The 21,500-nt window shown below is 38.3% G+C and overlaps 1 protein-coding gene across 1 annotated transcript; it reads left to right on the plus strand.

Moving 5' to 3' along the window:
• Nucleotides 1-990: 990 nt before the first annotated feature.
• Nucleotides 991-20,146, plus strand: cdm (importin-13-like protein cdm). The gene is made up of 17 exons (XM_028180625.2): nucleotides 991-1,343; nucleotides 3,045-3,212; nucleotides 3,637-3,753; nucleotides 4,544-4,656; nucleotides 5,709-5,879; nucleotides 6,975-7,149; nucleotides 8,227-8,442; nucleotides 9,329-9,505; nucleotides 10,740-10,974; nucleotides 11,957-12,150; nucleotides 12,466-12,609; nucleotides 13,083-13,232; nucleotides 13,760-13,897; nucleotides 14,467-14,671; nucleotides 15,675-15,812; nucleotides 16,335-16,521; nucleotides 17,691-20,146. Exons 1-17 carry the CDS (start codon nucleotides 1,191-1,193, stop codon nucleotides 17,809-17,811), a joined length of 2,802 nt encoding a protein of 933 aa, XP_028036426.2. The 5' UTR covers nucleotides 991-1,190; the 3' UTR covers nucleotides 17,812-20,146.
• Nucleotides 20,147-21,500: the final 1,354 nt, after the last annotated feature.

The following is a 21,500-nucleotide window of genomic DNA, read 5'->3' on the forward strand; positions in this document are numbered from 1 at the left end:
GGGAGACTACGCGAAGGATCGCGGTTCGCGTGGTTTGATGTCTGTTAAAAAACCGACACAGCTTGGAAAACCACGAATGCAGCGAAAACTTTGCATAATCATTTGAAAATTAACAAAAATTTCAAAATTAAAAAATTATAGCACACACACGTCATCAACTCTTCTATTTGCCCTAGGTTACTAAAAAAAGAAAATTATCTATAAATAAAGTTTGAATACTGTTATTTTAATAAATAAAAATTTTTTGATATGATTTTTTATCTCTTTTTTTATTCTTATTTTTCTAATTTTCGTAAAAAGATAATGTAATACATACAAAACAAAAGCCATTAAGTTTATTAAGTCAGAGCTTCTCTGTAAACGATAATTGACGTAGTTTTATTTTTTTAAATAAAAGAACACTTATTGTGGCATAACTATAATAGTTAGACATATACTGCCAAGACACTTTTTGTAAATATTAATGTGTTCTACAAAGTCGTAGTACATTATTTTATTCTATCATAAATAGTTTTCGGTTTTATTCTATCATCAAATCGGTTCAGTAGTTTCGGAGCCTATTCAATACAAACAAACAATCAAATCTTTCCTCTTTATGATATCAGTATAGATGTATATAAGTAATATTCACGCAATGCTAACATTTCATAGAATTTTGTGTTACATTTTCGTTCTACTAATTTTACCTGTAAAAATCCTAACGTATCGCCGACTTATAATATATTGTGCAGAATTATAGTAGTCGTTGATTCCGGTCCGGTGGTAGATTCAGCGAAGCACTGTTTTTGCTTGGGCTAGTATACGCCAATTCGTCAGGCTGAGCCCCGTAAGCTCGCCTATTCACCCGTTGAAGCTGGTAGGTATAACTATAGCCCCTTGAAGCTACCAGCATAAGTAGGAAAAAAAAAACAGTGGTTGGGTTCGTTTGACATTTAGTAAAGTCAAATTTCACATAATCCGGTAGGTAAATGCCAAAAATTGACAAAATTACAGAAATGTAAAATCGGAAAGACAAAATAACCAATCCAGACAATATTGTGTATTGATTAAGACATATAAATCTAACTTAAAGATAGTTTTAAAACAGTGAGGTAGATGAATTAGGTCTAAACTTATTAGTTCAAGTAAAATCAGGCCTTTTTTCCGGTATATATATATAGCATTAGATTCACTGGAGAATCTAATTTGAAATGGAGTATACTGTTCAGAATTTGGAATACGCCGTTTCTGTATTCTATAACGGAGAACAAACCGAAAGGGCCAATGCACATGCGTGGCTCACAACGGCTCAGAGAGTTCCCGAAGCCTGGAATTTTGTATGGGATCTTCTTCAGCCAACTAAAGTTCGTATCTCAAAATTAATTAAAACGAATTAGTTTATTATTCTACATATTATAAGGAATTCATTACTTCTCGTAGAAGTAACATTCAACACACGTCCTTACGGATCCATCAGATCCAATAACCTTTGAACTAGACGCCTTCAGCTCTAGGAGCAGGCTTAGGGACCTCGGTAACCGTACTCGTCGAACTCGACAAAGAGTTCGCCGTGCAACCTAACCCATGAATCAGCTCGCTGAGTTTCTCGCCGGATCTTCTCAGCGGGTCGCGATTCCGATCCGGTAGTAGATTCATTCGCGAAGCAGCTACTCTTGAGTTGTTAGGTCTCCTTCGGAGGCGCTCGGGCAGCTGTTAGCAAATCCCACCCCTCCTGGCTGAGCCTTTGCTCGCCCACCTGTCCTGGTGAAACTGGAAAGGCCTCCGGGCCACCAGTAATCCTTCAATCATAAAAAAAAAAAAAAAAACTAGTTATCAATTTCAATATTGTGTAAACTCCCCCCTACAACAACCCCTACTATTTTAATCTATCCAGGAATATTCTTCTACAAATTCTTTAAAGAAGTATTAAATTTTCCAATAAGTATCAGACAGAAAACAAAGTTTCGGTAATCCACAATGGAACATAACTGAATATCAGCTTACATATTTGTTAACAGTTCCGATTTTCTTTAATACCATCTAAATATATATGTGAATATGAAAAACTAAAACCAGTATTTTTAGTAATAATTGAATCTGGCTGGTCTGGTTATTAAACATATACGAATTTATATTAATTTATGATATTCTCAACTTACTGATACAATTATAATTACAGTAAAAGTTCTTTATTTTTGGTTTTAATTTTTGTGTTTTTATTATTCATACATGAAAGTACAAGTGCTTGCGGCTGAAAAACTCTTTATTAACAGAGGCAATTGGTAAACAAAAAGTGTTTTGGTATTGTTTGTTAACATATCGGTATCCTTTGAATACTGTGAAGTACTGAGGCAGCTATTATGAAAGACCAAGTGAACAAATGTCAAACTAAAACAAACTGTAATAAATACTTGTTTTGACTGTCTGAAATGAGAGCGAATACACAGAAATTGAAATTTTAACTAGCAATAATATTCAAGTTGCCAATGGAATAATAGGATGAAATGGATTCAAAAGAACAGAATCAGGAATGGATGAATCAAGGAGAATCAAGAAAAGAATGAATGAAAGGAACAGAATCAAGTGACATTAGGGAGTTACTTGATTTGCAGGATGACTTGACCAAAACTGACTTGGAGGAGATGTTAATTCCACATTCCACTTAAGAAGAGCCTTCAACAAGCACTGAAAAGGGGATCTTAATCTTGAAAAACCTAAGTGACGTGTCATTGCATAAGGCAAATGTTTCATCATGAAAATTGATCCATATATGGAAATGAGCCATATTTAAAAAAGCGATTTATTAATGCTACAGCTCAATATCAATCTGAATATTTAAAAAAAACAGCAAACCAAAAACGATTCAAATTCTTTAAACCCAATTTTTAAGCTTACAATAATGATTGATAGTAATCGCAAATATTTAAATAAATTGATTTTATTTTGATATAATTTGGTTTTATTTTAGAACTTTAAAATGTATTCCCTATGATTCCACAGTAATTACCACTGCATATCCACAGTTTCTTTATCCGCAACATATTCATATAATATTCTGGCCGTAGGGAACAGAGGTCCAATTTTACGCATCAACAACACTTCATACAAAAATCCTAAGATGTTGGAATGAGGTTCCACCTGAGAGCTATGAAGAACTGGGAAATAAATTACTACAGGCTGTGTTTACATATTCAAATGGACCAAAAATTGTTACTAATAGATTATGTATAAGTGTAAGTATCAAAGGTGTATAATTATATTATATTGGGCATGACGTGGGAGGAGCTAGAACAGACTGCCCAAGACCGATATAAATGGAAAAATTTGATTCGAGCCCTACACTCCAGCAGAGGGTAATAGGAAAGAATGATGATGATGATGATCAAAGGTGTATTAGTGAGTTATACATATTTTTAACAAGATAAGACAACATTACATTAAATAGAGATACATTTAACAGTGCTAGAAATAGCATGACAGCTGGAATAGTATGATAACCATCTTTCCAAAATAAATAAGATGGGTGATCAATATTTTCCCAAATTCACAAAATGAACCTAACCCACACCTTGAATTTTTTTTAAATTGAGTAGTAGGATTATAAAGTGACTGTATTATGAGTTATTTCTATGTTTATTAATTAGTTCTATGTTTCAGCTGGCAGCATTCATTCTGCAACAGGGAACAGTGGACTTAGCAACTATATTGAGACCATTATCTAATGTTGAGAATACAAGTCTGCTTCTTGAAGTTCTTACTGTAATACCTGAAGAAGTAAGTTGACTTTGGCATGAAATTTCTTGTGGAAATTATTCTTTGTTATTTGTTACATGTCATTTCTTAACTTTTGCTTAGTTACATGCTTACAAGTTTCAATGTTTCAAATAGTTTACCTAAATGGAAACTGTCAATTGGGGGTTGTTATGATAGTATTGCTTTAATGATTTTAATACCTTCATTATGATTATTGTTGGTCACATATTAATCAAATGCTAAGAACATCATCAGAGAAAAAACGAATACGAGGCAAAAGTTCCCCGAAAAAATCAAATTAGGCTACTAATATTACATTAAGTAAATTATTTTTTTATTAACAAAGGTAAACTTGCAATTACAAGATTGGTCTTCTAATTTGTTGACCGATTTCAATGCCAGAAATTAGTTACTTCTATTAGAAGAACAAACTGTTCTAGTAATTGCGCAGATCAGCTTAGACCAACGCAAGCCTACGGTTTGTTGACTATTTTTAGAACAAAACAAAATGTGTTCTTATTTACAAGATTAAGAACAAATAAATACACGTTTTTAAAATTAACTAATAAGTATACTTTCTTTCGTAATATATTTTTATCCGACAACATTCTAAATGCCAAGACTTAATTCCTGAATATCCTGCATACTAACTCTTTGCACTCTAGAGGTGACTCGCACAGTAAGCATAGTGCTAAGCATAAAATTCAATTAAAATTATTACCCAAAACAGACAAATCAGAAAGCGATTTAATGTTATAGGTACGTCCTTAGAATATGATAAGAGTATATTTATAGTATTTATTACTTTCAGTTTAATAGTATGACTATGGCGTTAGAATTGCGTACGAAGAATCGTATCGCTCTACAACAAGCTTGTCCTGCGGTTTTGGATGATATGCTAAGATATCTGCAAACTGTTTATAAGTAAGTATTATATTATCTAAATATTTATTATAAATAAAGTAGCTTGTTAGACGAACTCAAAGCTCAGGTGTTATCTACCTGATAACAGTCTATCGAACACTATAGGATGAATACCGCATTGTCTACCTCGCGGATAGGTAGTTAGTTGCAGGTCGCAGTCGCAATTATCTTGTATACTGGCTATCCCTGCCTTCAAACCGGAACGCGTTACTGCTTTGTGGCAGAAACGGATAGAGTTGTGGGTCTTACCCGTGTGGACTTTCAAAATACGGCGTTCCACCAGTATATTAAAAATTATACGCATTTCGTTTTTATTACACAATGTTAATCTTACATCGTTGAAAACATTCTTACACTGATGTTAACACGTAATACATTTGAAACTTAGGCACGGTATACTCGCATCACTCGATACTAGTACATTAGGTGTCTTATTTAAAAAGATAGAGTCGAATAGCATTTCTTAAAATATCAATATGCCATATTTTTATAGACATACTAGCTGTACCCGTCCGCTTCGCTAGACATTTAAAATTAACATTATTATTTCTCACCCCCACAAAGATTCTCATCATTAAAGCCCCCACAACTGGCGTAGGGAGTCCAACACTCATATAAATATTAGCCTATCCATTAAGTACATGTATTTTCTACATGGGTACCAAGTTTCAAGTCAATCGGATGCATGGCTCAGTAGTTATAACGGAACATCCGTAAAAATCACTTTAGATTTATATATTAGTATAGATATAGATATACTATGTGTTTATTGTCAAACTTGTGTTATTTCTTAAAGTGTGGTCAAATTGAGAATAGATTAATATTGTTTGTCTTTAACGTTATTTGTCTATAGTGTAGTCTTGGTGAAATCTTTGATTATAGAAGTATAATAATAGTCTTTGTCAATCTAACCATAATAATGTTCAAACTTATAATTTCAATTAATTATAGTCGAATTTCGACTATTGCGGGACCACTTCTTTTTGTAAAGACATATTAATTCAACTAAAGTAAAACTTTGAGGCGGATTTAAATATAACAATAACTTTCAGTGATTTTCAAGAGCAACCCTCAGCTGATTTAATACAAACGTGGACAACGGCAGCTAGTTGCGCCTGTAGCTGGCTCACGCTGGACGGCGAGGATGCGGCCGATAACGTTGTGCTCGCTGACCGCATGCCTCTGTGTCGGGCACTGCTCACAGTCGTACATATTCTGTACACGTATGTAAACGTTTTTATGTACCTATTAGCTGTTCCCTTTCGATTCATACCAGGACGGGTGGGCGAATCCAAGTGGCAAGGGGTTGGGGCGGGGGGGGGGGGTGTGCTATCAATAAAACAACTGCAAATGCATCTACCACCTGCGAGAACGGAATTGTGACCTACGAATAAGCTGCTGAAAACTTAGCGGGCTGATGCTTAGAGCCAAGTATCGCATCGAACTCTTATAGGTGTTTGGTAATCTGTGCTTTGACTACTGTTCGAACTAGTAGCGTCAATTGGCATCAATTGTACACAGACAATTCTATATTTGTATTGCAATTTTGGTTTTCAATAGGATAATTAACATTCAGGTGCTCGTTTGATCGTAGTAATAAAGTGATACAATATGTTGGGGGTAATGTACGTTACGTACGTGTGCGGGCATGTACGCTACTGGTGGTAGGACCTCTTGTGAGGCCGCACGGGTAGGTACCACCGCCCTGCCTATTTCTGCCGTGAAGCAGTAATGCGTTTCGGTTTGTAGGGTGGGGCAGCCGTTGTAACTATACTGAGGCTTTAGCAGTGGCGGATTAAAGGTCCAGAACGCCCTAGGAAATCACTTTATCGGCGCTCCTGTACCGGCCATAAATGGCCATCATAGTTTATAAATTTTAACTAGTTGTTTTTGCAATTACGATGACGTTGTATCACCAAACCCTAGACTTTAGTAGATCAGGATCCTTGTACTTACGCTAATGCGCGAATGAAATATGACGTTATAACTGTAAAGAAATCAAGAGGGACGACAGAACGAAAATCGAAATTCATGATTCCTCTCTGCTCTGGGAAATAGGCCAAATAGGAATAATCTATTATAGATTTAGATTAAGGATCAGCATTTAGTTCTTAATCGTCGATATGTTATTTTCTTTATTTATTTAAAAATTCTGAGCACGCGCGCCTCTTGTAACTACACGCCCCTAGGCACGTGCCTACTTTGCCTTACGGATAATCCGCCTCTGGACCTTAGAACTCATGTCTCAAGATGGGTGGCGGCATTTACGTTGTAGATGTCTATGTCTAGTTCAACAATTTAAACAATAAAATAAAAAGGTGGAACGACGCTGTGAGCGACAGTTCGCTGGAGGCTTGCGAGGCCAGCCTGGCGGCGCTGCGGGAGGCGGGGGGCGCGCGGCACCGCCACACCGCGCTGCAACTCCTCGCCGACCTCGCTGCACTCACCGCGCCCATCATGCGCAAGGATGACGTGCCCAACTCCATCAACGAGGTCTGTGCCGTGTGTACTAGTATACTCCCCGCACGGTTAGGCCCACTTCGATAAAGCGGCACGACACGAGAACCCTCTCATCGTGGCCGCCGGTAACTACATTCCCGATCCTGCGTCATTTCGGATCCTCCCGATCCACTAACGGTGCTTTTAGGTACCTCAAGCACCGGTCGTCGCTCTCGTCGAACCCGTCGCTTGCAACAAAGGGCTCGACGAGTAAATTAACCCTCAGACACAGCCCACTGAGTTTCTCGCCGGATCTTCTCAGTGGGTCGCGTTTCCGATCCGGTGGTAGATTCAGCGAAGCACGGCTCTTGCTAGGGCCAGTGTTAGCAACACCTCCGGTTTGAGCCCCGAGAGTTCACCTACACGCTACAGTAACGCTATCTCAAGGCTACCAGCATAGGTAATAAAAAAAAGTACCCGCACGCACGCACGCACGCACGCACGCATTCACGTAGCGATAGCACCTAATATTGTTGTGGTCGCCTATAGGCAACCAATCCCTTATATTTCTGAAGTCCGAAGCAAATATTAAGCTTATTATTGTGTTTTTGCTATATACTTACAATGTCTCTATACCTGAAAAAATTATGATTAAATAAATAAATGGAGAACATTATACGTTTACTAATATAAGAAGAGGTTACTGGGAAATATTTGTTCATATTAGTAGTAGGTGAAGATATTTTTATTTTTTATTGCTAAGATGGGTGTACGAGCTCACAGTACACCTGGGTTTGAGTGGTCACCGTAGCTCAAAGACATCAACAACATATATATATACCACCACCTACCCTGAGACATGAGCTCTATCAGTTTTATCGGCTCCATCTAGTTTTAACCGCTGCCACACCTTTAAAACCAAAACGCATTAATGTTTCACGAAAGAAATAGACAGTTTGGTATTACCTACACGTGCGAGGCGTTCTAACAGTAATATAATTCACGATGAACTGTTTTTAAATTAACTGTAATGTTTTAAAGGACAAACTGTTCATATCAAATCACAAAATTTTGTTGTTCTGTCGTCTGAAAATACCAAGATCATTAGCCAAATCGTATTTTAATTAACAGGAACTGTTATTAGCGTTGATAACGTGCTGCGTTGCGTTAGGCGAGACCCACGCCAAGGCTCTGGTGGAGGTGACGGAAACCAACGATGCTTCGGAGAACGCATGCGGCGCGCGACAACTCCTGGATATCCTGCTGGCGGCGCAGGCGGCTCCTGGACATTATCCCGTACACGAGACCAGGTCTAACCTTGTATTCGGATTCTGGTATACGTTACAGGTAATGATCACGTATTGATCGAAACTATTCGAAATATAAAATGAAAATTAAACTTTTTTTTTATTGCTTAGATAGGTGGACGAGCTCACAGCCCACCTGGTGTTAAGTGGTTACTGGAGCCCATAGACATGTACAACGTAAACGCGCCACCCACCTTGAGATATAAGTTCTAAGGTCTCAAGTAAGTTACAACGGCTGCCTCACCCTTCAAATCGAAACGCATTACTGCTTCACGGCAGAAATAGGCAGGGTGGTGGTACCTACCCGTGCGGACTCACATGAGGTCCTACCACCAGTAATTACGCAAATTATAATTTTACGGGTTTGATTTTTATTACACGATGTTATTATAGACATTAGGTGGCAGCACTTTAGTAAAATGTATTGTAATTGAGTGTTCTCGCTGTGTAAGTAACTGAACAGAATAAAATAAACTGAAGAGAATAGAATAAAATAATAATAAAATATTTTTTACTGGCGGTGGGACGTCTTGTGAGCTTGTTCACTCATCTAAGCAATAAAAAAAAAGGTTGTACCACTTTAAATTGAATTGTTTTTCAACCGAAAACCGATAACCCAATAGAAACCGAAAAAAATATCAACTTTCAATAAAGAATAAGAGATAAGATTGCCATATGTGTGGGATCGTTCATGAGTAAAAGTGGGATGAATATAGCGAAATTCTTTATTTTACTTCACAATCGCTTCGTACACGTCTTTCTAAAACTTTTCCTTTTCTACCTCCCCTCTCTAATTTTAAACTGCTATCTCTTTCTGAACCTAATAGATGTTGCCATTGCAACAGGCACAGAATAAATATCCAAAAAAACAAACTAAAAAAACGTAATAAAAAAACACTCCCCACATATAGATACTTTTTGTGCAGGACGAAGTACTCCACATTATAGATGACACGAAGGTGATACATCCGGTCTGGAAGGAGGTTTTCTCGCGTCTCCTGCTGGCCCTGGTCACCAAGTCCGAAGCTGCCCCGGAAAATAATTTGTCTAAAGACGACCTTGAACTGCTCAGGTGTTATCGGCAGGATATCGCTGATACTGTGGTAGGTAAAAAAATATTATTAATTGCTTTCATTCTCTTCCAAAATAATGTTCAGATATTTGTATCAATTAATCAAGAAATATGAGAGACTATTGAGAACTATAAACAAAAGCCGATTACTACTAATGAGCTGGCATTTCAATCCGTGCATTCCAATGATATCCCAAATCCTTTGAAAAACATGATAGATACATCAAGACAAGTTAGCGAATGCTCTCACTGGCAATAAAGGCCTGCGAATCTTAATTGTCCTAAGACCCACCTCAAATCCCCTGTATAATATGTGTTTTCATTATATTCAGTTTCAGTTTTAGCTCAAAAGTCCCAAGTTTCCTGTGTGCTGAATAATATTCCCTTGCCTTTGTTGTTGTTTTCAATGATTATTATTAAAACACAATTATATATTGAAAGGCTGAGAGGAAGATTAAATACGGGTGGTAGGACCTCTTGAAAGTCCGCGCGGGTAGGTACCACCACCCTGCTTATTTCTGTCGTGAAGCAGTAATGCGTTTCGGTATGAAGGGTGGGGCAGCCGTTGTAACTATACCTGAGACTTTAGAACTTATATCTCAAGGTGGGTGTCGTATTTACGATGTAGATGTCTATGGGCTCCAGTAACCACTTAACACCAGGTGTGAGCTCGTTCACGCATCTAAGCAATAAAAAAAAAATACGCCTGCAATAACAATAAGTCCCCAGTAAATCAGCTAAACCGAAATCACAGATAACCCCCTCTATCTTATAGGGTTAGCTGTGACCGAAATACACCTCCGTTAACGGAGACTTTTTGGCGGGAACGCGAGAAGTGAAGTTGTGTGATTTGTTTAATTTTGTTTATTTAGTGTTGCTTCAGGTTTAAATGTGTAATAACGGTGGTTTGTTAACTGTTTAATATCTTTGAAAATGCACAAATGTGGGAAAATGAAATAAAGCCGCTGGACGTAACTTCTCGGGATCCTCCAAAAAGTCCACTGAAAAAATCTCAGTAAATGACTACCATTTTACTCAGATTATATTTAATTTTCATCCAATATAATTTCATTTAATTTCATCCCAGCTGATTAATGTTTCAAATTAATCATCTTCATTTCATTTCACTCCATATTATCATTTTTCATAAAAATAAGAATATAAATTAAAATAAGACATGATCTAAAGGTCTTAGTTACCAGGTCATAAAATCCCTTTAAAAAACCTCCGTTAACACATATAATAAACGCCACGTCTATTTTCAGATGTACTGCTTCGCTATACTCGGCGACTGGTGCTGGAGCACTGTGGAGAGCGCGTTCAACTCGGCCGAGACGGATTCACGTCGCGAAGCCGCCCTGCACATATTCCTGTCGTTGGCGGACGCGGCGCCCTACGAACGGGCCCCCGACGCCCTGTTCAACATGCTGGAACATGCCGTCAACATCGCCAACACTTCCACCGACAATAGGATGTTAAACACCGCTTTGGACTGTCTCGGTAACTACGAACCAAAATCTTGGATATTATTACCTGTATTAAATCCAAACTGATTCGTTTTTTTTAAGGGATTTTATGACCTGGTCACTAAGACCTTTAAGTCATGTCTTATTTTAATTAATATTATTATTTTTATGAAAAATGATAATATGGAGTGAAATTAAATGAAATGAGATGATATGGGATGAAATATAGTCTTAATAAAATGGTGGTCATTTACTGAGATTTTTTAAGTGGACTTTTTGGAGGATCCCGAAAAGTTACGTCCAGCGGCTTTGTTTCATTTTCCCACATTTGTGCACTTTCACAGATATTAAACAGTTAATAAACCACCGTTATCACACATTTAAATCTGAAGAAACACTAAATAGACAAAATAAAACAAATCACACAACTTCACTCCTCGCGTTTCCGTCAAAAAGTCCTCAAACTAATTCGATTCGTTAGGATTGACCAGTGATACCAATATAAAAATATCGTTCATGTTGCCAGTTACATCACAACATGTAAATTGTTAAAATATAATATAATTGTAAATAGACATACTTTAACAAAAACCGACTTCAAATAGAAAAAAAAAAGATATTCCAAAACAAATTAATATACACTAAAAACAATAATCATCGAAATCGGGTGGCGTGATATTGAGTTATTCATCTATTTGTCGCGCAGGTATTTAATGCATATTTAAGACTTATGTGGTTTTTTCATGAATACTATAATCAGAACTGGACTAAATTGAAATGGGACAACACAAAAAGCGTCAGCTTTCTAATAAAAAGAGAATCATAAAAAACGATTCACCCAGTCAAAAATTATGGTAACAAACATTTAAAAAAAAACATACAGTCGAATTGAGAACCTCCTCCTTTTTTGAAGTCGATTAAAAGTATGGTGGTTAATTATATGTAAACTGACTAATGGAACTAAATATTATGTAGGTGTAATGATGGTCACAGTTGGTGTTTGTGTGTGAGCGCAGGCGGGTACGCGTCGTGGCTGAGTTCGGTGTCGGGACAGGAGCGCTGTGCAGCCCTCGGGCTCTCCAGCGTGATGGCCGCCGGCGCCGCCCTCCAGCGGTGCGTGGCCCCCGCCGCCCTCGCCCTGCGCAAGCTGTGCGCCGACTGCAGCGCGCCCGCGGCCGACCTCGCGCCCGACATAGTGCACGCCGCGCGGGTAACTAGCCTCCTTTATGTGTCGACGTGGCTGACAGTGCGCAGCAGATAATAGAGAGAGAGAGAGAGAGAGTATACATACATATAACCATAAATATACATACAATTAATACACAATGTTAATATAATAATAATAATATTAAAAATTTTGCTTCTTTACACATAAATAACAATAGGCAATTTACATATAAAAGATACTTAAAATACTTAAACTGGTTGATTAATATTTAAAAAATGCTACTTAAAGAGGCGTTTGACCGAATTTAATGTTTCAGCATGTCGTATACGTATAATAAAGAGATTATAACGTCCACAGAGCACAGGTGGCCGTAGCGACGGCTGGGTGCGGCGCCAGCTGTGCGGCGCTGCGGGCGCGGCGCTAGCGGCAGCGCCGCCTCTACTGGCTGCCCCGCTGTTGGAAGATCTCGCACGCACGCTCCGGGATGACATCGCTATGCAGGTAATACGGTGATTTACATAATATTGAAAATGATCTATAAAACGTTAATACTTTTTTAGATAAATTTCGAGGGTAATTATAGAGAAAAAGCTGAACACCAATATTATATTACGATATGTATTTTGTCCTCACCTATGAGGACAAAAAAAATTCGTATTTGGTGGGCCGTATGCTCGTCTACCTATAGACGAGCATACGGCCCACCTGATGGTGAGTGGTTACCGTCGACTATGGACTTCAACAATGCCAGGGATAGAGCCAAGCCGCTGCCTTGCATAATACACATAATAATCGGTTTAATAAAAGTGAGCATATATCTTTTAAATTCCAACAAAAAAACGCTCAGATACCTATACCACCGTTGGTCTAGATAACTAGACTAAAATTTTCTGATGAGGATGCTTGTGTTGTACAAAAGTGTGAATATTTGTTTAGTGCGCGTAATGTTCATAAGCTGATGGTTGTCGGTCCAGAGACGCGACGTGAACCTGACGTGCTGCGCGGCGGAGTGCGCGGCCGTGGTGATGGCGGCGCTGGCCCCCAGCCCCGCGCTGGCCGCACAACTGTTCCGCATCATCGCCCCCACCCTGCCGCCGCTCGCTCAACACGAGGCCCTCGTCGAAGTTAGTTTTTTTTCTTTTTCTTACCTAAGCTGATAGCTTTGAGAGGCTATTTCAGCGTAACCTTAACCAGTAGGTGAGCTCACGGGACTCAAACCTGTCGACGTTCTAACACGAACTCTAGCAAGGGCCGTGCTTCACAGAATCTACCACCGGATCGGAAACGCGACCCACTGAGAAGATCCGGCGAGAAACTCAGTGGGCTGTGTCTGTAGGGTTAATTTACTCGTCGAGCCCTTCGTCGCAAGCGACGGGTTCGACGAGAACGATGACCGCGGAATTTAGTACAAACTTATAATATATAATAATATGTATTATAAACGCATACTAGATAAATATATAGAGTAGACGAGCTACGTTACAATAGTCCCATTTGAGATTCCCAAATAGGATATGGCACCGCGGCCTCATTGAGTGAACCCCAACAACCATTAAATTAATCGTTCCGCCAATTCCTACTCCGTTTTACAACCAAACCCTTTAATCAGAATCGAGGTTCGAGATAATAATTCGATACATTTTCTTTGCAGTATTTATTCACGATACTAAAGCAGACGGTGTCAGCCCTAATGGAAGAGTGCGTGCCGCTGGTCGCAGAAATAGCGGAGCTGCTGATGACCGGCTTCACTAACTTCAGTTGCGCTCCGGGACTGGACATAGTGAAACTGGTACGAGCTTTGTGAATCGAGCACTGAGAGAAATAGTAGAACACTTTTTTTTGTTTGAAGTCGCTTATAGAACGCCTGGACGTGGGCGTGGTCAGAATTTCCTTATAAGGCAACATAGAAAATAATTGTTCGATTTGATTTAAAATAAACAAAATTGTAAACGAGCCCTGAATATTCGCTGATAGTCTAAGTGGCTATTCCAACTTCGCGTCGAAGGGTAGATGAGGTCACGAGCTCAACCTAAAAGAATTTGCTAACACCAGCCCTAGCAAGAGCAATGAATCGTAGAATCTACTACCGGATCGGAATCGCAATCCACTGAGAAGATCCGTCGAGAAACTCATCAGGCTACTTAATACTAACCACTGTAATCATCAATAGGTCACAGCTCCGAGGAAACGGCTTGGCTCTGCCCCTGGCATTGCTGAAGTCCATGGGCGGCAGTAACCACTCACCATCAGGTGGGCCGTATGCTCGTCTGCCTAAAAGGACAAAATAAAAAAATAAAAAGATTGACGGATGGCTACCGATGGGAGGTTATCTGATTGTAGTGTTACATTTGTCGGCAGCTGGTGTTGGTCGTGGGCGAGTGGTCGGGCTCGGCGGCGCTGGTGAGCAGCGTGGTGGCGACCAGCGTGCAAGAGCTGGCGCCGCAGCCCGCCGCCAGGCCGGACCTCTCCGACGGACTCTTCGCTATGTTGATGGCCCTCACTAAGAAGAAACCAGAAGTCCTCAACTGGATCGAACATTTGCTCCCTGAACTGGTCGACCTAGGTATTTTTATGCAATTTTTTAAAGTGAAACTTCTTTAGGCGCGTTGAGAGTAAAATTTAACTCGCAAGAGATTCGTTACGGCTAGAGAGAAAAGATAGAACTTAGAAGAGCGAGAGTGAGAAAATAGACAGAGCGTCTCGCGAACCACTCGACTGTGGAGAGAGGGAAAGGACAAAAGGAGCTAGTTCGTTTCTCTTATACACAGCATTCCCTATTACAAGATAAATTTGATTTAAGGATAAAAAAAGAAAAAAAAACTACGCATCGCAAGAGAAGTTTCACTTCTGTCACGTGTACCAAGTTGCACGAGTATAATATATTTTTTTTATTCGATTTTGAATCAACTTATTACAATTTATCGGTAGTCTTCTGAACCGCCCCGCCCATTCATACCGCGAATTTGCCATCTGTTCCGGTTTGGAGGGTGAGGCAGCGATCGTACTGTGCGATTGAGACTTAGACCTCATGTTTTAAAATGACTATGACCCATAGACTATGGTAACTATTCAATACCGTGCGGGCACGTGAACTCGATAACCTGTCTACGAAAAGAAACAGCAAAATAAAACTATAGATTCACGCCGTTATTTGTGAATTTACCTGAACGATTTATGCAAACATGTCCGAACTGTCCTCCACAGTGCAAGTTTGCAACATATTCATTATTTTCACTAACATAAAAGACAAAAAGACATAGAGTATTAAAGATGCGGCTGTTCTACTCTAAAACCACAACATAATAGCTTTACAATATTTAATACACATTAGCTTATATTTCAATGACACTTCTCGATATTATAATTTATTACGTGAATTTATTTATGGATACCCTCAAATAATAGGTTGGGGAAAAAGTTTATTTGCATTGTTTAATATAGTTTATTTACATTTAACTAAAGTATAACTTTTTGCCATCTTGTAGGATATGAGAAAAATGTGAAAAAGCGACTTAATCGTTGTGGTAATAAAGTACAACGAAGTGAGTGATATATTTATGTTCCAGGCGGGAATTCAATCCGCGTGTGGGCGCCGGGCGCGGTGCGGTCGGTGTGCGGCTGGCTGTCGGCGCTCTGCGTAGCGCGCCCGCGGGCTGCGCACGCGCGCGGGGCCGCCCTCACGCACGCCCTGCTGATCTGTATCGGTACGTACAGAAGTCCGGTGCATTCGTATGTAGCGATGTACCGGTGTTCGAATCCCGCCGGCGGATACCAATTTTTCTAACAGAATACGTACTTAACAAATGTTCACGATTGACTTCCACGGTGAAGGAATAACAACACCGTGTAATAAAAATCAAACCCGCAAAATTATAATTTCCGTAATTACTGGTGTTAGAACCTCTCGTGAGTCCGCACGGGTAAGTAACATCACCCTGCCTATTTCTGCCGTGAAGCAATAATGCGTTTCGGTTTGAAGGATGGGGCAGCCGCTGTAACTATACTGAGATCTTAGAACTTGTATCTCAAGATGGGTGGCGCGTTTACGTTGTAGATGTCTATGGGCTCCAATAACCACTTAACACCAGGTTAGCTGTGAGCTCGTCCACCTAACTAAGTAAAAAAAAAACACGGTGCGGTCGTGGTGCGACTGACTGTCGGCACAGATAACCATCTTTTTAGAAATGGTTCGACGTTCTGTAAAATAATTGATGTACGTTGTACAGGCGGCGTGATGCCTCGCCACCAAGTGATGCCCGTATCAGACCTGCTGCTGTCAATGAACCGTGCGGATTGGGGGGAGGAGGAAGAAAAGCTGGAGACGTGGCTGCGAAACTCACTGGCGCCCTCGGATTTCCCCACGCCACACGCCACACACGCACACAAACAGAAATTCATAGCCGGCGTGCTCAGGTAACATGATAAATATTTTTTTTAAAGAAAATTTTAAGATTAATATTCAAAATAATTTGGATGCAGTATCCTTACTATTACATACAATATATTTAGTAACATATTGTTAAATATAGTATATATATATATGATTATTTCATAGATATGTATATGAACTAACAGCCCGCTTACGAGATTTTACGTATATAGTTACTGAAAATATAGACATCGCGGGTGAATATTACCATCTCTCTTCAGACACGAGGTCGTAATTTTTATTTTATGGTATAATGGTCGCCCCACCCTTAAAACTGGAAATAGGGTAGTGATACCTACACGTATTTTTGTTGAACAATCACAGATAACTGAAAATCAGTTGAATTCTGTGTCTCAAACCTACTGACACTTCTCATACTAATGGCACGTATGACACCACCGGCAAACAATGTACAATCATCACTACAACAAAGATCAATAAATATTTTTTTTTTTTTACTAACAGTCACGCCACGTTAACTGGTCCCGTGATAAGTTCGTAAAGAACTTGTGTTACAGGTATCAGATAACGGAAATAAATATAAGATTTTTATTATACACATAAACATATTTAATATACATCCATAACCCTGGAAAAGACATTTATATTTATTATACAAATATCTTCCCTTGGCGGGATTCGAACCCGCGACCCCCTTGTGTAGTGACCATGTCACTTACCACTACACCAGACGGCCGGTCAATAAGTTGATAATCCATCCACCATCATGTGGGCCGTGTGCTTGTCTGCCTACAAGGGCACTAAAAAAACCTTAGCACTAAATCGAGATTATGCTTTAGCACAGAACACACCTTTGAATTTTATATTCTGTTTAATTTTTTTTCCTACCTATGCTGATAGCCTTGAGATTGAGAGGCTATAATCAGCTTCGCCTTAGCGTGTAAGTGAGCTCACGGGGCTCAAACCGGAGTGGTGCTAGCACTGGCCCTAGCAAGAGCAGTTCTTCGCAGAATCTACCACCGGATCGGAAACGCGACCCACTGAGAAGATCCGGCGAGAAACTCAGTGGGCTGTGTCTGTGGATTAATTCGCTCGGGGTCGACGAGGACGGTGACCGGTGCTTGTGGTACCTAAAAGCACCGTTAATGTATCAGGAGAATCCGTAACGACGTGTCTGTTTAATATTTTACAGGGAACGAACCAGTAAGCGCAGGATACTCGAAGTGGTGCAGGAGTTCTCGCTGGCGTGTCGAGGACTCATCGGCACCGAGTACTCGCGGCAGGCGATCGCCTCCAGAAGTCTAGTCTCTTAATAACTATTCAAATTTAGAAATTAAAAGAAATTTCAAGGCTATATATAATCTGTGTACCGAATGAACTAATGAACGACTGAAGCTTGAAGGCTGTACAATGAAATACAGTTTTAGAATTGCGGTGTACAATCTAACGAGTAAGTCTAGTGTTATATAATATTATTATATAAAACGAAAAAAAATATCTAGTATTTTGCATAATCTATACCAGCGGTCGGGGAACTTTTTTAATTATTACCCCAAAATATTTTTGTGTAAGTTGATATTACCCCATGACGAAGAACAAAAAAAAACGAAATCGCTTCTTTTTAGCATCTTTCATATTATAGCCCCCATGATAATTTTGAAAAGAAAACAATAAGTAAAAATTTAACGATTCTAAAGAAGTTTCACTTCAATATATACTATTTACTCACAAAAGTTTCATTTTTACCCCCCAAAATTTCATTTTACCCCATTTGGGGTAATTTACCCCGGTTCCCCGACCGCTGATCTATACCAAGGTATACAATATAATCTATGAGGTAGTTCTTAAAGTAACTACAAATTGATGTTATTTATAACTGTACATGATGTCCTGTACACGGCGTGAATTTTCTAAGGGTGCAAATTCAATCTTGAACTGCACGGAATATTGACAAATGCTGAAAGCTGTCTTCTAAACTAAGACATAAGGTTGAATGTTCTTTACTTCAACTTTTTTAATTTAATATTTTATATGTAATTAGGTATATTTTATACAGAAGGGCGGTCACGACCCTCATTATACGTATATTACAGACATCGTGATCATAAAATAAATGAAAGTTACCCTATAAGAATTGTTTGCAATGCTTGCATTTTAAGATCGATTTTAATAAGGAAACAACTGCATAATAATAAGATATTTATCCCTTAGATTTTCTTAATCTGGCATCGGACCCACTGATTAAAATACTAATTAAAACTACTTTTACACGGACTCGGATGGCCGCGACTATGCAAACTATAGTGTTCGAAACGTCGGATATAATATAATGACAATAAAAAACTCGAAATTAAATCTTAAAATTAGTTCCAATTACGTTTATAGCTCCCTACTTACTAGTCTGAGTTAAATAAGACATTAATATCACTTGAAATAAATGCTTTAAGTAATTTAATTACAACATTATTGTTTTGAAGTAGTTTAACCACAACAAGATTTGTTTCTTCAAGCGTTTTAAGATTCGATTGGTTGCTATCACACCAAACTATCCACCTCTTTACTTTTGAGATATCTTTCTACTCTAGTTTCTTTCATTTGATCATCACACCAAATTTCTCAAGTAAATTTTTGCTGCTTTTTTGCTCTCTGTACAAATTTTTCAAGCAATTTTTTACTGTTTTCTTTGCACTCTGTAGTTCATTCCACTAAGACCTTCATCGAATTAAGATACTTAAGAACTACTATTGGTCCCCCAGTAATCGAAATTAGACTAATTAATTAAAATTATAAGTTTGAATATTATTATGATTCTATTGTCAAATCTACTATAATCTACTATATCTATAATCACAGATTTCGCCAAAATAACACTATAGACAAATAATATTAAAGACTAAAAATATTAATCTATTCTCAATTTGACCACAGAATTTCAACAATAACAAAAGTTTGACAATAAACAAAAGAGTATATATGCGTGTGTGTGTAAAATACATGGTGGGGTGTGTAATGTTTTTTATTTATTTTTATTTTGTATTTTTTATGCATAATTAAAAAAAAGATTAACATTCTGCACTCATTCTTTATAAATGTGGGAAATTTCATACTCCTCCGTCCGCGCAATTTTCGTGAAAAAGGGGTACAAAGTTTTTGCTTCACGTACTAATATATAGATAACACCCTCGAAGGGACTATGTTATAGCTTAGGGCTGTCCTGACAACGGGCCGCGTCTCGTTTACATGCGGCCCGCGACGCATGTAAACGAGAAGATGGTTTTGTATATAAATATTTTGGATAATAGAATTCTTTGTCAAAACACATAATCAATATTTGGTATAATTTATCTTTATTCTTGTAACATTCCATAGCCATGACATCATTTAAAAGTCTACTATATTTAACTATTATTAGGGGAATTCCCGGAAAGTAATTTGTTTTTGAAAATCATTTTTTCTGCGGCCCTCCAGCTTTTGTGGTAAATTTTAATTAGCCCGCAAATGTATGTAGTTTGGACAGCCCTATTATAGCTCTTGATTATAAATTTGGCAGCTTGATTATAAATTTGGCAACACTTGATATACTCTGGTGCTATTATAATGTGCCCTTCGTACCGTTTATGTGAGCTAAAGACCCCCATTGCTCAACAACCGGCGTTCGAGCCTTTTTTTATTGCCTTTGTAGGCAGACGAGGCCCAACTGATGGTGAGTGGTTACCGTCGCCCATGGACTTCAGCAATGCCAGGGGCAGAGCCAAGCCGTTGCCTACCGCTAAGATGGGGCAGACTGGGACGTGGCAACTAGACGCTGAACCATGGTCGGCGGACTCTCTCGATTGGCAGGTCTAGCTGCTTGCTTTAAATGATAATAAAAAACGTGATATTAAACCGTTAAAGTACTTTTAATTGTCTACTGTCTCGAGCCAGTCTTCTACTGCATCTTGTTGCGCGAGTCGACTTGGCTTCACACTCTGGCTTGTGAATTTAACGACAGTCCCGTTGACTTGCGGGCTTCGAGTTGACGTGCTATCTTCAGACCGCTTAACACGTAGAATAGTTTGACTTAAATTTTGCTGTCTGCGTAATAGCTACCGTGTTTTATTAATGTAAATATTTCAGGCCTGGTCACCCGCGCCCTCATGAAATATATCGTCTTTTTGCATTAAAAGTGTATAATTTCAAAAAATATTCGAAATTGATTAAATATGCGGAATCATTTGGTATCACCAGTATATTTCTCATAAATACTGTCAAAAGAGCCTAGTTTAATTTTAGTTTTTTTTTAGTTTACCGATATCTTGACTACTATTAACGAAATTAATACACAATTTTATCTTACTTTAAAGACAGATAAAGTAACTATTAAAAAATAAAAAATAAATGTTGCAAAGATGATTAATATTTAAAATATCACATGTTAAACCTGTAGAACACTCTCCTGTAAAATTAGTAACTTTTGAGATTATACAGTTTTAATGCGAGAAGACGATATTATATTCTGTATCATAACCACGTATGTTCCCTTGAAATTCCTTTTAATCAACAAATCTTCAGTCTTCCTGGATCTTCGGTGTAACTATTTATATATCATTAACATACTCTCAATGTTGTCGATCAATTGACATTGTATAATAAATACGATAATGATCTCGTAGATATTTTGTAACTATTTTTTTGTGATATTTCGCGCTAATATTTAATGTATGATAATATGAAAGTGTTGTATTATTTTCTAAAAGAATATTAAGTTTAGAGTAGGATTACCTATATATGTAAGTTAGAATGCAGATCTGGCGGGCATAGAAAACTATTTAATCATTTAAATTGGTGTTTATTTTGAAAAAATATGATCGATTTTATTATTATATTACGTTAATTTTATTTTGTTAAAGTATAGAATCGTCAGGGTAACGTTTTACTCGAATCCAGGTTAACGATCAAAGATCGTTAGTGCTATTGTTTACCGTCAATCTTTAAAAATCTATTTACGATCACTAATAATTCG

Source organism: Bombyx mandarina, chromosome 22 (assembly GCF_030267445.1).
Source record: "Bombyx mandarina strain Sakado chromosome 22, ASM3026744v2".
Taxonomy (NCBI): domain Eukaryota; kingdom Metazoa; phylum Arthropoda; class Insecta; order Lepidoptera; family Bombycidae; genus Bombyx; species Bombyx mandarina.

Bases quoted from the DNA above. Each gene is read 5' to 3' on its own strand.
- cdm (XM_028180625.2), top strand. From the start codon at position 1,191: ATGGAGTATACTGTTCAGAATTTGGAATACGCCGTTTCTGTATTCTAT. The intron at 10,975-11,956 runs GTAACTACGAAC...GTGTGAGCGCAG, and splicing joins CACCGCTTTGGACTGTCTCG to GCGGGTACGCGTCGTGGCTG. The intron at 15,813-16,334 runs GTACGTACAGAA...TACGTTGTACAG, and splicing joins CGCCCTGCTGATCTGTATCG to GCGGCGTGATGCCTCGCCAC.